The following is a 15,653-nucleotide window of genomic DNA, read 5'->3' on the forward strand; positions in this document are numbered from 1 at the left end:
TTAACGTAAAATTGTAGGATTCCAAGATGAATTCATAAATTAAGAATAACACAATTCTACACAATTCTGTATATTGCGTAACTTCTCAAATCTTTTTATTGGTAAATGATAACAATCGAAGTGTCGTAAGAAACTATTCATCCTAGTTTGTTTGCATCACACGTAATTACAATGCTCGTAACAATAGGCCGAGAGACGGCTGCAATGTTAATTTATGGAATCTGTCAAGTAGTGTCTAATTAAAACACAGTGCAGTAATTCTTAAAACTGCGCATTAATATAAAAAATAATGCTTATAATTGTATATTTTTGATGATTAGATTGTAAGCACGTTTCATCGTCTGAAAAATTTCAACTTCTCTTTTATTTCACGGTTACTTGTCATCTTGGCAAAATGGGGGTGTTTGTATCTTTACAGGCCATGATACATACGATTTATTTTAAGTTGGCAAAAAAAGAAAAGTAAGCAAGTTCACTAAAAATTAAAAATCGTTCCATAGAATAATTTTAATATGTACATAAGAATATGAGTGCTAAAAAAAGCTGGAATATCCATTAAAACCTCTTGTAATTTACCATAATAACATTTTATAACTGCATCCTATACTATACGTTTCCATAAAATAGGTTATTATATTCTTGAATTGTCTAACAGTCAGTCAAAGTCAAGCGGCTATTCAAGGTGACTCAATGCCAAAGCTATTGTGCTTTCCAGAATTAAAAACCAAACTCTAAAGATTCTATATTAGAGTCCATTTATTAGGAACTGACCTTAACAATTACTGTCTGTAGATCCTACATTAACGTGCGAACAGACATAGAGAGAAGACGTTATAAAGATGTTTGTGAAATTAAATCTACTTGTGATCTGTGCCATGCTACTTAATTTTGGTGATTGCAATAATTGTGTTGGTGTTTTAAAATGTATTACTAATAATGTAGGCGATACTATATCTGCCCATTTAAATGTTTCATTGGATAATATTCAAAACAGTTCAGAAAATATTTCAGTATTAGATAAATCACAAGATAATAACGATAATTTATTGACAAACCTGACTCGTTTTTTAGTGCAAACAATTTCTGGTCTCGTTATAGAAGATCCGTCACTAAAGACACTTGGAGACAGTACTCAGATTTATATACAAACATTTAAAATAAATGAAAGTGCCTCTGAAAATAAACGAATTGACAATACCATTAAACCTGATCTGTTTGACATTAACAACAATAATACAAAATTTCATAATAATACTCGTAATACTGTTTTACAAAAAGATAAAAAGTGTATATGTAATCATTATAATGCAACTGTAACAAATTATCCGAGTGAAAAAACAGCAACAAATTCAGATTTGATAGAAACAAATAACACTGATATAAACAGTGTACATAAAATAAATAAATCAAAGTTTGAATATACAACTTACAATGTGAATTATATTACCGCGCAAGAGACAGTCACGACTTCTGTTTCTTTAAATGCCAAAGATATTACAGAAACGAATGAAAATATTGAGGTTACCACGGAAAATTTTACTGAGATACCTGCCGTTACAATAAAAGTGGGTGCAAAAAATAACAGTGACATAAATGCGAAGATTGAAATCCATAATATTCAACCGCAGATCTCAATTCATCAAATAAATATGATAAGTGAAACAATTAACTTTAAAGACAATTATATTGATGACACGAACGACCTTTTCCGTGATATTAATGAGATTGATATCGACGAGCTTGTTCATGATAACCAGACAGATTATCTGGATATCGATTATGTTGATTTTTATAAAGATACAACGAATGAAGATGTCGAATATACACCCACTGTCTATATACCTACAACTACAGTTGCTACAAGAGTTAAGATTGACCAGGTATTTTTTTTATTTTTAATAATATTTTACATTTGCTGAGCTCTAGTTAAAAACAAGGTTTAAAAAATATATCATCAGAAAATAATCTTTATGAAATAACGAATAGAATGAGATAATTAAAACACAAAATATTACTTTGCTAATCCGCGAAAGGATAACGTGCTAGTCAAACAGTGCTAACCCGTTATACTTACTTGCGGGAGGGTGGGAACATTAATTGCGTGTAAAAACTAAAAATACGCAAGTAAGTATAACGGGTTAGCACTGATTGACTAGCACGTTATCTTTTCGCGGATTAGCAAAGTAATATTTAGTGTTTTAATTAATCTTTATTAATGATACTATTAAACCGCAACAAATATTATGATAAAAAATATTGATATTTTATCGTTTAGTCGAGTCACATTTTTTACAATACATATTTTACACGAGTAATTTCCGCAACAGAAATGGCAATAACGTAAACAAATATTAGGTACAGATATAAATAAGTAGTTAGCATTTGACATGCAACAAATATTGTTATTAAGCGTGTAGTCATATACAAAAAAATAAGTTAATTATCAAATTTAAAGTGTTGAATTATAAGATCATGTCATTCACACAGATTGTCTTGGCATGTCATTAAAGGTTAGATTTGACAAATCAGCGCGTCACTGTGGATAACACGAACTACAAAAGAATATAAATATTAATTCTAACTGTGTTGGTAAAACTATACCTTTATAAATTTGCGTGATTACGTAGATTATTAACCAAGGGATTTCGCTGCGTGCCTTTCACCCGTGCTAAACACTCTACTTTTCATTTCGAATACGAGGAAAGTAAAATACAGTTGTATTATAAAAAACATGATCGAGTATATACATACATAGTACTTCTTAAGAGTACTTTCAATTAACAACCTAGGTAAATGTATCGTTATTTATGGAATGTGGAGTTGAATATCATAGAAGGAAATGGTCCAACAAATACATTTAAAACCAAGTTGTAATTGCTTATCGTAAAAAAATAAACATACTTGGAATGTAAAATGCTCTAGTGCAGAAACGTATCGCTTTTTGCCCACTCCATAGAACAACAACGACCCACTTTCAGAGCATGAGAAAATATTAAATTGCTTTTTTTACACTTTTTGTAATATCTGAGTCCTTTTTAAGGTAATTGGGAAGTATATAAAGTATTACTTACATACGTAGACATCGTATCACAGTATATTTGGACCAAAACATAGAACCTGCGACGATGAAGCTTAAATTTATATCACAATACAATTATTCAGTTAAACAATGGGGCTTCGTACAGACACGTCAACATGTCTTCGTGGAAAATTTCCAACTTCTCTTAAATATGGAAATGTCATTACATTTAAGTCCCTTCGGTATTTTGTTACTTAAATATGAATACTGAAATGTTTTATGCAAAAGGAGCCGAGTAATAATGGTTTTCTACGCATTTGTGTAGAGACACACAGTCTCAGAAATGCACTGATGGTTTTAAGAACGCATACCTGCGGAAAGATCGGCTTATAAGTTGACTGAAAATAAAAGGATTAGGTAGGTGCTTCTATATTATTCGTAATACCTACCTAGACATAGTTAAAATATGAATAATACGGGTCAAAACACAATTAAATGATGCAACGCCGTGTCGTGGTACATTGCGACATCGTGTCGTGGTAATCTTCGACGTACACGTCGTACACCATAAATAATATTTATTAAATTCTTTATATTCTTATATTCTGTGTTTCTCTCTCTTATTTCTTGAACCTCTTAATAGCAGCAGGATAAATAAATGTCTGTTGCGGTCCATATCTCTTGATTAACTGCGATATTTTTTTAATTTGCGACACGAAGTCGCAACGTGACACGACGTCGCATCGTGCACTACACAAATTTGCAACGTCGTATCGTGTAATTGTGTTTTCGCATAACCTAACCCAACACACTATCAAAACAGGCCATTATCTCATTTTATTGAACTTGTAAAATCTGGCAGATTATCTGCACAGTCCGTGTGCATATGTTTACTCGTAGACACTGAATATTAACAGATACTTATCATCTTATTAGCAATAAGTTTTATTTCATTTTTTTTTTCTATTTTTTATTGTTCATTCGACCCGACTGTATGTCCTAAAATCCTTGTGGGCAGCCAATGCGAATTCAAATCAATCATTTCTAACAAAAATACGAAAAATATTTTTACAAGAGTGAAATGCCATTCATCTATGGCGTAAAACCATTTAACATATCTACATTGCTTGAAATTCGCTAATCGCATTGGTTATAATATTATAAAATTCGCTCAATATCTTTGAATATTTGGTATGACGCCCTCTTGTAGCTAACATGAACTTATCTCTGTTTTTGTATTTTAATGTTAGAATTGATGTTTTCTACTACCCTTAAAATGCAACGTACTTAATTTTTAATTTATACACTTTCCAACCCAGAAGGCAAATCTAGTATTTATTGAGACTACACCTATTTCTTTATGATGTTTTTTTACCGAAATACTACGAGTATTAAGTTAAATTATACATTAGGCAGTATCTTACCTGAGCGAATAACTCGCGAACGCGAAGCGGCGCGGCGCGGCGCGGGTGGATTCAATCCTTTGATACCTATGGAAGTGTCCTACGTGGGCGATCTCCGAATGCCGTCGAGCCGCCGCGCCGCGTCGCATTCGCGACTCATCGCCCACGTAAGCTGCTTCGTTACACACCGAAATACATTAAATTACATTTCGTTTTAAGTTTCAAGAAAGTAAATGTGATCAATCTAAAATAAATACGAAATGAAAAGTTTAGGGCCATACATGAAAAGTATTTAATTTGTTCCTCTATGACGTTTAAAACGATTAATCGTCGAACTATAATAAACACAACAAATAATAAAAATTGGTCAAGCGTGAGTAAATACAGCACTATGAAAGTTTGTGTGAAGCGTTCGTTACTAGCTATAACTTATCTTCGAGATGTATTGTACATATAATAACTTTAAAGGCCACCCCATAATAGCGTCTTTTGAGCGTCGGTGTCTAGTCAGCACTATGGAAAATGGCGTCACTGCGCAGTTGCGCCAAAGTTGCACCGAGCAGCAGCCATAGAACGGACTAGACGCCTACGCTCGGAAGACGCTAGTGTAGGCTTAGTAACCTACGTTATTGGATACTATTGTTTGTAGCTTTCTTAATACCAAATTACATTTCCACAAGACTTACTGAGGTGGTTGTGAACATCACTAGGATTGTGTGTATTTAGGTATTGAGTTGTTTAGGTGTAACACATAAATAGCTGATCGTCACGCGATTGCGCTCATCAATCACTCTACAGAGGGCGAAGGATGGATGTAAGAAAATACGCTTAATATGGCATTTAAGAATTTAGAAATACCTAGAACAACGCGTATACACGTTGCTTGATAATTTCTAACTCTAGGCGAGAGAAAATTCAAATTATAATATAGGTAATCAGGAGGGGCGTAAAACCAGGGCATTATTTTATTTCATTTTCTTTAATGGGGAAAAAACAGACATAGGCAGATGATACAAAAAAGAGGATATTGTTTTTTACATTATAAGTGCAACCTACATCCTGAGACAATTCCCACCGAGATTTATAAACATTGTGCAACGAGGGGGGTAAGTGAAATTTTGGATACGAGGGTGGTAATTCCCGACAGCCGCGGGCTAGAGGGAATTAAAGACCCGAGTTTGCAATATTCTTACCCCCGGAGTTACACACAATGTTTTTCATCACACTTGCGAAGAAAAAACTAAATTTTAAGCGCAATAATTCATAAATACAGTGACATATCAAACATTCGTCCGCCATTTTGTAATTCCTTGACAGGTTTAGGCATCGAAGGCACAGACCTATTCGGCATTCAGCCACGATTGAAAAATATGTAAAAATATTTTAAACGGCTGTTAAATTAATCAAATTAAATGTTTTTAAACATAAACAAATATATTAAATTATAAACTTCAGAATTTTAAAAGTAAAACTTATCTATGCTACTTGGTTTGTATGAATTAGTGACATGATAAAAAAAAAAGCTATAACTCCGTAGGGAAGGGAGCTTTTTAGGGTTCCGTAGCCAAATGGCAAAAAACGGAACCCTTATAGATTCGTCATGTCCGTCTGTCTGTCCGTTTATGTCACAGCCACTTTTATCCGAAACTATAAGAATTATACTGTTCAAACTTGGTAAGTAGATGTATTATATGAACCGCATTAAGATATTCACACAAAAATAGAAAAAAAATTTTTGGGTGTTCCCCATACTTAGAACTGAAACTCAAAATTTTTTTTTTTCATCAAACCCATACGTGTGGGATATCTATGGATAGGTCTTCAAAAATGATATTGAGGTTTCTAATATCATGTTTTCTAAACTGAATAGTTTGCGCGAGAGACACTTCCAAAGTGGTAAAATGTGTCCTCCCCCTGTAACTTCTAAAATAACAGAATGATAAAAAAATATATGATATATATACCATGCAAACTTCCACGGAAAATTGGTTTGAACGAGATCTAGTAAGTAGTTTTTTTTAATACGTCATAAATAGTACGGAACCCTTCATGGGCGAGTCCGACTCGCACTTGGCTGCTTTTTTTATCACAACCATAACTCCCGCGGGAACAAAATAGGTCTTTGTCCTTCAGTACACCTGCATGAAATAGGATCTTTTTCGAGCAAGTGTGATTAAAATAAAATGTTAGGTAAAATAGGTACTAAAGTAATATTATTACACTGATATAATATTAGTAGTTACAGTGCTGACAAGATTCAAACATATAACATTCAAAAAGCGAAACGAGGGACTACACATATATAATGATAAATATAAGACTAAGTTTATATTGGACCAAAAATACCTAGTTAAATAAAAGATGAACTTTGAGGAAGTACGTAATGCTCATAATCATTAGAAGAAAACAAAAGATATGGCGCCCCTCGCGAAACTTCCGACGGAAGATGTGTCCATCGGGCGGGTATTTGGTACCTTTTATGTCAATTACTTTGAAAATATACTTCTGTTTAAAATTTTGCTCTCCTTCCTGTCTGACCTAAAACAAAACACAACAAAATAACAAACCCACACAACAAAAACAAAACACACACACAATTAACAAAATTACCAATAAACCCTAAAATAATGTTTGCAGTAGAATAGACATGTGGAATAAGATGCAATCATCGGGTAAATTGTACTTTAAAGAAATAATCGATTACATCGTAAAGGGCATTCATGTTTGAGCAAAGTTAATGGCTAAGTGCTTGTTGCCACTAAGGTCCCTTTAATGTCAGAATGGCATCGTTTGCAAAACTTAAACTGCCACATCCACCAATCGATGATGCGCTCACGTCTTTTTATTCCTTGGTTAAAAAAGACCTCTTGTCTCATTGTTACCCAAAGGCGCATGTGGTCTTTTAGAACTGATAAACTTGTCAGTAATGGCCTCCTCACGACCACTCGAGGCCGTGTAATTAGAGGAAAAACTTTTGTTACACACTCACACGCCTCACATTGTTTGAACACAACTATATATTTTATTAGGACACAACAATAAATTGGTCAAAAAAGTGTAGCTTGCCGTCACGTCATTATCGTGTGTACAAAAAAATTGTGTTGCAAAAAATTATTTTTTATCAGCCGCGATATATAAATAAACACAATAAGTTGTCCCAGCTACGGTGACAGATATAATTATATTGTATTATATTGATTTACGATTGTTGTTTGACATTTGACGCTTATCGTTGTATATGTGAACTTACCCTAAAACATGACTTTACATAAACAAGTAGAAAAAGTATTTCATAATTTTATATCGATGTCTTGATTTATTAATATAAAGTTATGTATTAAGAGAGAATTTAACATCATATCAAGACAGAGGCAAGATCCACGACGCAGGCTTCGTCAATATACATACGTAAACAAACAAAAAACATCCACAACACGCTTCGTCATCGTATTATGCACCTATCCTACAAAATATATATCCACAACACGTTTCGTCAACGGCCTACCTAGTATATAATATAATAAAAAAAAACAATAAACAAATAGAAACCTACCCCCACTCTGATTTTCACCCGGACCAAAAGTGCCAAAAATACTGGCGTCATTGCCTTGCTGAATGGCCAGTGATATTTGGACGTAGTTAAAGGAAAAGGATTCAATCCACAGCGAGATGAGCAAAAGTTATGGAGGTTTAAAGTTAGAAATGGTATTCCTCATTACTGATTCACTTTTCCCATAATACTTATTTGGATGAAACATGAGTTTTGACGTGTTTTAAGATTCTGTACATAAACGATTTAGTTTAATGTCGTATTTCTTGAGATATTTAACTAAATGTGGGGTTGGATCCATTTTGAGAAAATACTTTTTCCATGTAACCTTTTTCATTTTAAATAGGCAATAAGGATCCATCCCAATAAATTGGAAAAAAAACGAGAAAATCACCAAGAAAAGATAAAAAACTTTATTAAAAAAACAATGTAATAGCTTATCAAAGTATTGAGTATTAACAAAATTGAGATCACTTCTGTTTAACGATAATAAAAGCCTCTTATAATCACTAATCGTTTTTTTTATTTTTTTTATTAGCCTATTTGTGTGTCCCACTGCTGGGCAAAGGCCTCCCCTCTAGCTTTCCAATCCTCCCTGTGCTGAGCAAGGTCCCGCCAGTCCCGCTGAAACGCATCACTAATCGTTTACATAAAAAAAATTTTAGGACATAAATCAAAATACCATTTTTGAACAATATTTCCCATGACATACCAAATTCATCACATATTAATCTTTTGTAAAACTAATGGAAAATGAATATTTAATAGTTAATACCAAAGTAATTGTAGATTAAAAGAAATATAACTATAACCATACCACTTACTTGTATGCCTATTTTCGTCATTTTTTTCATTCTTGTCATAGCATGCCTTCCTTGCAAAAAATTTAGGATCGCTATTCTCAGCTAAATATTAACATACACATATTAGAACAGAACTTTAATAATTTATCTTATCTTATCGGAAGAAGTTTTGATGGATTCAACCAAAATAGCTTTTACTCACCATTTTTGTCGTTACAAATCCACAGACCTGTTTTTCGCGACAATGCACAGCATGACGCAATAGCAAAATCAGTTTTTTTAGTTACAAAAATGATAGGTAAAGTTTCAAAATTATAATTACTATAACATTATTAATACCAGCAACGTATAAACGAAATTAATACTAAAAGCAATTTTTTTTATGAACAATATAATTAACATGGGTCGTTATTAAAATTTAGCATTGTATTGCCATTTTAAATAAAAAAAATCCCTATAACGTATTTATGTAAACTGGATCTTTTCCGTTGATTAATTTGCCACTATGAAACTATACCCGGAGTAAATTATCAAAAAAGATCCAAGTAACTTAAATCGACTTTGATGTTTGACGCTGAATATAAGAACAAGTTAATTTAAACCTGCAAAAATGATTCAAACAGTTTGAATGATTTCTGTTATTTTTCCTCATCTATTTAATTTGTTTATGAATTACGATCCAAGTCGACATCTATAGCAAAAAATTCAAAAATAGCCTATCATAGCAGTAAAACTGCCTTTTAGGTATAAAGTTGTTTAAATTTAAAAAGTCAGCCTAAAGTTAATATATTTAACATGAATCGTTTTTGATGTTTACTGACATACCAATGCTGGAATAACAAGAATTCCATAAATGTGATCCAAGTTTGCTGAATCGTTTTTGTTGTTTAGCTAAAGTATTTACACATTGTCAAATTAGTTTCTCAAAAACGATCGAAATGGGTTGGATCAGTTTTGTTGATATATATTTAGGACGAAAAGTATTCATTGCATTTTCTCAAAAAGATTCCAAGCAGTTTGGATTTTTCTTGTTGAAATTTTTATAAACCAGTCCTGTCACTAACATAATTTTACAACAAGGTACCAAGAGTATTGAATACTTATTGGTGAATATCATTTTTAATCTTTCATACATGGGGGATGGTATCCGATGCCGATTAAAATATGAAAACGCTATGTGAGCTCAGTGCTTTTTTGCTGAATGAAAATATACACATTAAAGGCCTGCCTGGTATACTTAACTCATGTTTTGGTATTTTTGTGGATTGGATCCTTTTCCTTTAACTACGTCCATTTGTTAGACCAGGAAATCAATGGTCGTATTAAGAGATACCGGTACCGTCATTTAAGCAGATCAAGACAGATCACTCATAAAGTATTTCAGCGTGTATCTTTCATGACCGCATAATCAAAGGGTAGTATTATGCGGTCTCAGCAGTAAAAACTGTCACAGCTGATCCTGATGTTCGAAATACATTGTCGCTCGAAAAACTTTCAAAATTAGTTATAAAATGACTTAGTTAAAAAAAATCTTTCAGACTTGTTTTATGGCATTAAAACCTACGTCTTGTTTGAGTTTGCGGTTAAATCGAAAATACACATGTGAACACGATGTCCGTACAAATAAATAAATAAATATTATACGACATTATTACACAAATTGACTAAGTCCCACAGTAAGCTCAATAAGGCTTGTGTTGAGGGTACTTAGACAACGATATATATAATATATAAATATTTATAAATACTTAAATACATAGAAAACACCCATGACTCAGGAACAAATATCCATGCTCATCACACGAATAAATGCCCTTACCAGGATTTGAACCCGGGCCCATCAGCTTCGTAGGCAGCGTCACTACCCACCGGCCAAACCGGTCGTCAAATAGAATAAAGACTGAGGTAAAAAATAACAAACCTATACCTAACAAACCGACGCAGACCCTTAATATAAAGATAGAGATATCCCTATCTTTATTTAAGAGTCTGCGTCGGTCCGCCAACGCGTACTCCCGTTGAAGCTCTACGTTATGGAGCGGAACATGTCGAGCAATCTTTGACTTAAAATACGTGAGTGTCCTGTTTTAATATAGGTATTTAATGTGTCTCCGTATTATGTATTGTTATTAAAATCTCTATGACTCACGGCGGAATACCTGTTGGGTCGTATTAACTTGCTCTTTTTATTTTTCTTAAACCTCAAATATTAAAAAGTCAACTTGGCTTTCCAATTTCCGTCTCAGGCGCTCTCCGTAATCTTCTCTAAAATCACTGCTCTAAATGGAGATTCGCACAATTTCTAAATAAGGTTCTTGCAAAATAAATAAGTATGTACTTTGTTGCAGGGATCGGAAACCGGTATTTTTTGTATGGGAACGAAAACGGAATTTTTGTGTTCTTTGTTAATTACTTCATTTCTAATTAGGCAATCTAATAATACGAAGTCGTTATCTGAAAACACAACTGAGTCCTACATTTAGAGTATAAAATAAACCGAAATATATGGTTATTTCGATGTTTTTGCAAAAAACCGGTTCCGATCCCTGCTTTGTTGTAAGAGAATACTTACAAAAACGTAACAATTTAAATAAAATAAAAAAAACTGGTCAAGAGTGAGTTCATTTATTTCGCGCTCCAAGGGTTCCAGACGGGGTGCGACACTTACTAATGTAGTTAAAATTAGTAAAGATGGCGGCGATTTCTATTAATGGGATCCGATAACCTACTTTTGCGTAAAATTGACTACCGATTGTGCAAACTACATCAACAGATGTCACTATAACATTGGTACAATTTAAAGGCATGAATACAACATTAAAAAGGTTGCATATACTTCGTATGTCAAGACCTATCTTTATTCATAATATTGTTACCTAGCAACTGTTGTTTACTGTCAAAGAAAATGTAAACAGAGATATTATGATTGATATGAACTTATTATTCCTCTATTAATTTTAAAGTGCAGAGCAAAGCAGAGAAAAATCGGAGCAAGCATTAAACATAAGTCAAATTAAAATAGAAAAAAATAGAGTCCCAATAGTTCCAATGTTACAAAACTTGCAGATTTAGATATTTTCGAAGGTAAGAAGTAAATACCATCCTCCTTAGCGCTCATGAAACGATAAAAACAAGCGCTGATTATTTTAATTTTGTTTACGACAAACATGTCCGATGTACCAAGATTTTTGCAATTTAATTCCGCTAAGTTAGACGAGATAGAGTTTAACATTAAAATAAAATAAAATCACAGTCATAAAGAATATACAAATTTACAATGTCAACTTCTAACCTAGGTATATCAATTATTTAAAAAAATCATTTAATTTATAAAAACATTTATCAATGAGCCAATGTCGGAGTATCCGTTGAAATAAATTATCTGGTAGCAGTCTTAAATCTAGAGGAATATTATTATAAACTTTTCCTACTCCTCTACTGTTATCTGTCATTTATGCATTCATTAACACGAATATAAGAACATACATAAAAGATTTCAAGAAAAGTCTATATTGTCTATTCCTCATAAAAGCTCTTGTGCTTTTATAAGCTATAATGTTACTGCGATTAATGGCTACCAACCTAACAAAACCCGAATACAGTTTTAAACTAAGTGCATTGCTGCCAACTTACAAAATATTCATTTGGTTGCATAGTAAAAATAATTACTTCATAAGTCAGAAACACGCATGTGACACCCGTAATATAGCAACACCCATAGACTACGAAGACCGCTTAGCGTTGCTTGTTAGTCTCCGTAGGCTACGGTGGCCAAAATTGAGAAAAAACTGTCCAAAAAATTAATTTAGCAAGTAGCAAGTACCAGGGCCTCATGAGTTACGAGGAGGTGTCGCCGACCGGCCGGCCGCGGCCCGGGGCGGGCCGGGCGCGTAACAAGGTATGCTCGCGCGTCTTGGCTATATACTTTTGCTGTAATTTGTTTACCTAAATTAAGATTTATTTTTGTTGACTCGTAGGAAAAATATTGTATGCAACGTTGTATAAGTAGGTCAAAAAAATCTCGTGGCATATTCCTTTACAATGTTCGCCTACGCCTTCGGCTCCGGCTCACATTGTAACTCACGCCACTCGCCTTTTTTGACCCTTCTTATACAACTGTTGCATAAAATACTATTTCCTGACATCATGTAGCAGTTGTTATTATACTGGGCTGAATTAAATAGTGGCTGATTTATCCTATTAATATCTCTATTCCTTAACCTTGGGTTTTGAGTTGGTTTAAAAAAAAAAACTCAGGGTTGTTCCGCACAAATTTAGCTTGTTCATATATATAAATGCTAGCCAAGGTCAAGGCTTTGAATTTTGTAAAAAGAGGTCTGCACGAATCTAATGACCCTACTCCACCCACAGCACGTATACAACTTTTTTGCGTCAAAAATATTTGATTAACAGCTGTAGAGTTTCCCCAAATAATGATTCCATAACGAAGAACAGATGTGACGTAACCGTGGTAAGCTGTCAGAGCAGTTGATTCATCTGCTACCCTTCTCAGTCTTCTTAAGGCAAAGACAAATCTACTTAGCTTGCTACAAATATTTGTTACGTGCTGTTTCCAATTAAAAATCTATCGATTGTTTATGATAATAAAATAACAAATCTTTGGATGTAGCATTTCATCAGGAGTTTCAAATAAACGGATTACGCAATTTACACATTACGCATACTTTGCGGGTTGCGGGTACAAAGTGGTAAGGCGCGTATTTTTTACATGTTCATGTCATTAACTGACGGTCTTTCCACCGCGATACAACCGGCTGACTTTTTTATGGAGGTACGTGCGTAGACAAGACGTACGTCCTATGCCTGAAATTCATTAGTACAAGAAGGACCCGAACCACGACATCACTACTCATGTTTATATTTTAAAGAATATCTGGAGCGAATTGTTTAAGGAGCTAGAGAACGACACGAAATTACCAGGAATTCTCCTAATGTGCACTTTACCTGTCCTTACTTTACCTCCGGAGTATCTTGAATTCAAGTCCAGTTGGATGTTAAGGCCAAAGAAGAAACGCTCAGTTGAGAACTAGGTCAGTCAGTTATGCGCACATGAAAGAGTTTTAAGTCAGACTGAGACATAAGTCACAGAAGACGAACCTAATGCAGCTTTGTACACGAAGATGAACAAAGGTAAAAAGAAGAACAGTTCAAGTACTTACAACACCTAGTCTATTACTCTCTTGTATACCAAATTAATAGTATTTTATGCAACAGTTGTATAAGAAGGGTCAAAAAAGGCGAGTGGCGTGAGTTACAATGTGAGCCGGAGCCGAAGGCGTAGGCGAACATTGTAAAGGAATACGCCACGAGAATTTTTTGACCTACTTATACAACGTTGCATACAATATTTTTCCTACGAGTCAACAAAAAGAAATCTTAATTTAGGTAAACAAATTACAGCAAAAGTATATAGCCAAGACGCGCGAGCATACCTTGTTACGCCCCGGGCCGCGGCCGGCCGGTCAGCGACACCTCCTCGTAACTCATGAGGCCCTGGTACTTGCTACTTGCTAAATTATTTTTTTGGACAGTTTTTTCTCAATTTTGGCCACCGTAGCCTACGGAGACTAATAAGCAACGCTAAGCGGTCTTCGTAGTCTATGGGTGTTGCTATATTACGGGTGTCACATGCGTGTTTCTGACTTATGAAGTAATTATTTTTACTATGCAACCAAATGAATATTTTGTAAGTTGGCAGCAATGCACTTAGTTTAAAACTGTATTCATTTTGGTTTTGTTAGGTTGGTAGCCATTAATCGCAGTAACGTTATAGCTTATAAAAGCACAAGAGCTTTTATGAGGAATAGACAATATAGACTTTTCTTGAAATCTTTTATGTATGTTCTTATATTCGTGTTAATGAATGCATAAATGACAGATAACAGTAGAGGAGTAGGAAAAAGCAATAAACATATACTTGCTTTACTATAAAGTATCTTTTTTTGAAATTCCATTCTTTTAACACTTTTTTACATAATATTAGGTCTACTTGGGTGGCTTACAAGTTAATATTTTGTTTGATATCTTGTAAACCAAAAAACTATCAAAGTTACAAGAAATCAAACAAAAAATGAACTTGTAAACCGCCCAAGTAGACCTAATATTATGTAGTATGAAAGTACCTACATATACGGATGCATATGTACATTGTGCACACAAACATACAAAGCTAGTTTCGGGTACAAAATAGAGATAGCGCTTCGAAATTAGTTTCCTTAACCCTTTACCAGGCTGACAGTTTAAAAATGACAATCGAATGTCAGTCTTACTCATCGAAAATAGAACACATGTTTGAAGTGCCGCATGTGGGAAATATATATCCCTTAGCCTGGTAAAGGGTTAAAATGTTTCAAGAGGGCTCTCTTTTCCTATATACTTACTTACTCTTTGGTTCCAGACAATCTTTCAACTTGGTATTTCATGCAGTTGCATAACGATAAACACTAATTTTTGAGCGCCTACTATCGGCAAATTGGCTAACTAATATGCACAACCTAATGTATGTTGGTTTTTAGGGATAATAATTAGTTATCATGTGAACTTGTTTCAACAGCTTTTTTTGTTTGAAAAAAGGTGTATAGCCGTATAGCGTAATATAAATAAATAAGGCTTAAAGAATAATAAATTTCGAAATAAAGTTGATGTGTTTATGCTGTATCTAATCACTGCCATTTCGGCCGACGTAGGTAAACCGAAAAACTAAACGAGAGCTATTTTCATTTGCAATTTAATTGTACTTGAGTATTTTATTATATATTGCAATGTCGTGACTAGATTTGTATAAAGTACCTAAACGATTGTGATTATTTTTTTAATTCGTACCTATGATGTTCGTGCAGAATTGACACTTTCATGTA

At 33.7% G+C, this 15,653-nt stretch overlaps 1 protein-coding gene across 3 annotated transcripts in view; it reads left to right on the forward strand.

Annotated features, from left to right (window-relative positions):
* The first annotated feature begins 648 nt into the window (after window positions 1-648).
* Window positions 649-15,653, forward strand: part of LOC133516212 (chymotrypsin-C-like) — a 28,330-nt gene continuing 13,325 nt past the window's right edge. Inside the window, exon 1 of one of the 3 annotated variants that reach the window (XM_061849022.1) lies at window positions 649-891. Coding sequence is in view for 1 of the 3 variants with exons in the window: in XM_061849020.1 (XP_061705004.1) it covers window positions 1,650-1,880 (231 nt within the window). In the remaining 2 variants the exon portion in view is untranslated. Of the gene's footprint in view, window positions 892-921; window positions 1,881-13,799; window positions 13,927-15,653 lie in introns of those variants that run through there. The other 2 variants (XM_061849020.1, XM_061849021.1) reach the window with 2 other exon arrangements.

This window comes from Cydia pomonella, chromosome 3 (genome assembly GCF_033807575.1).
Source record: "Cydia pomonella isolate Wapato2018A chromosome 3, ilCydPomo1, whole genome shotgun sequence".
NCBI lineage: Eukaryota > Metazoa > Arthropoda > Insecta > Lepidoptera > Tortricidae > Cydia > Cydia pomonella.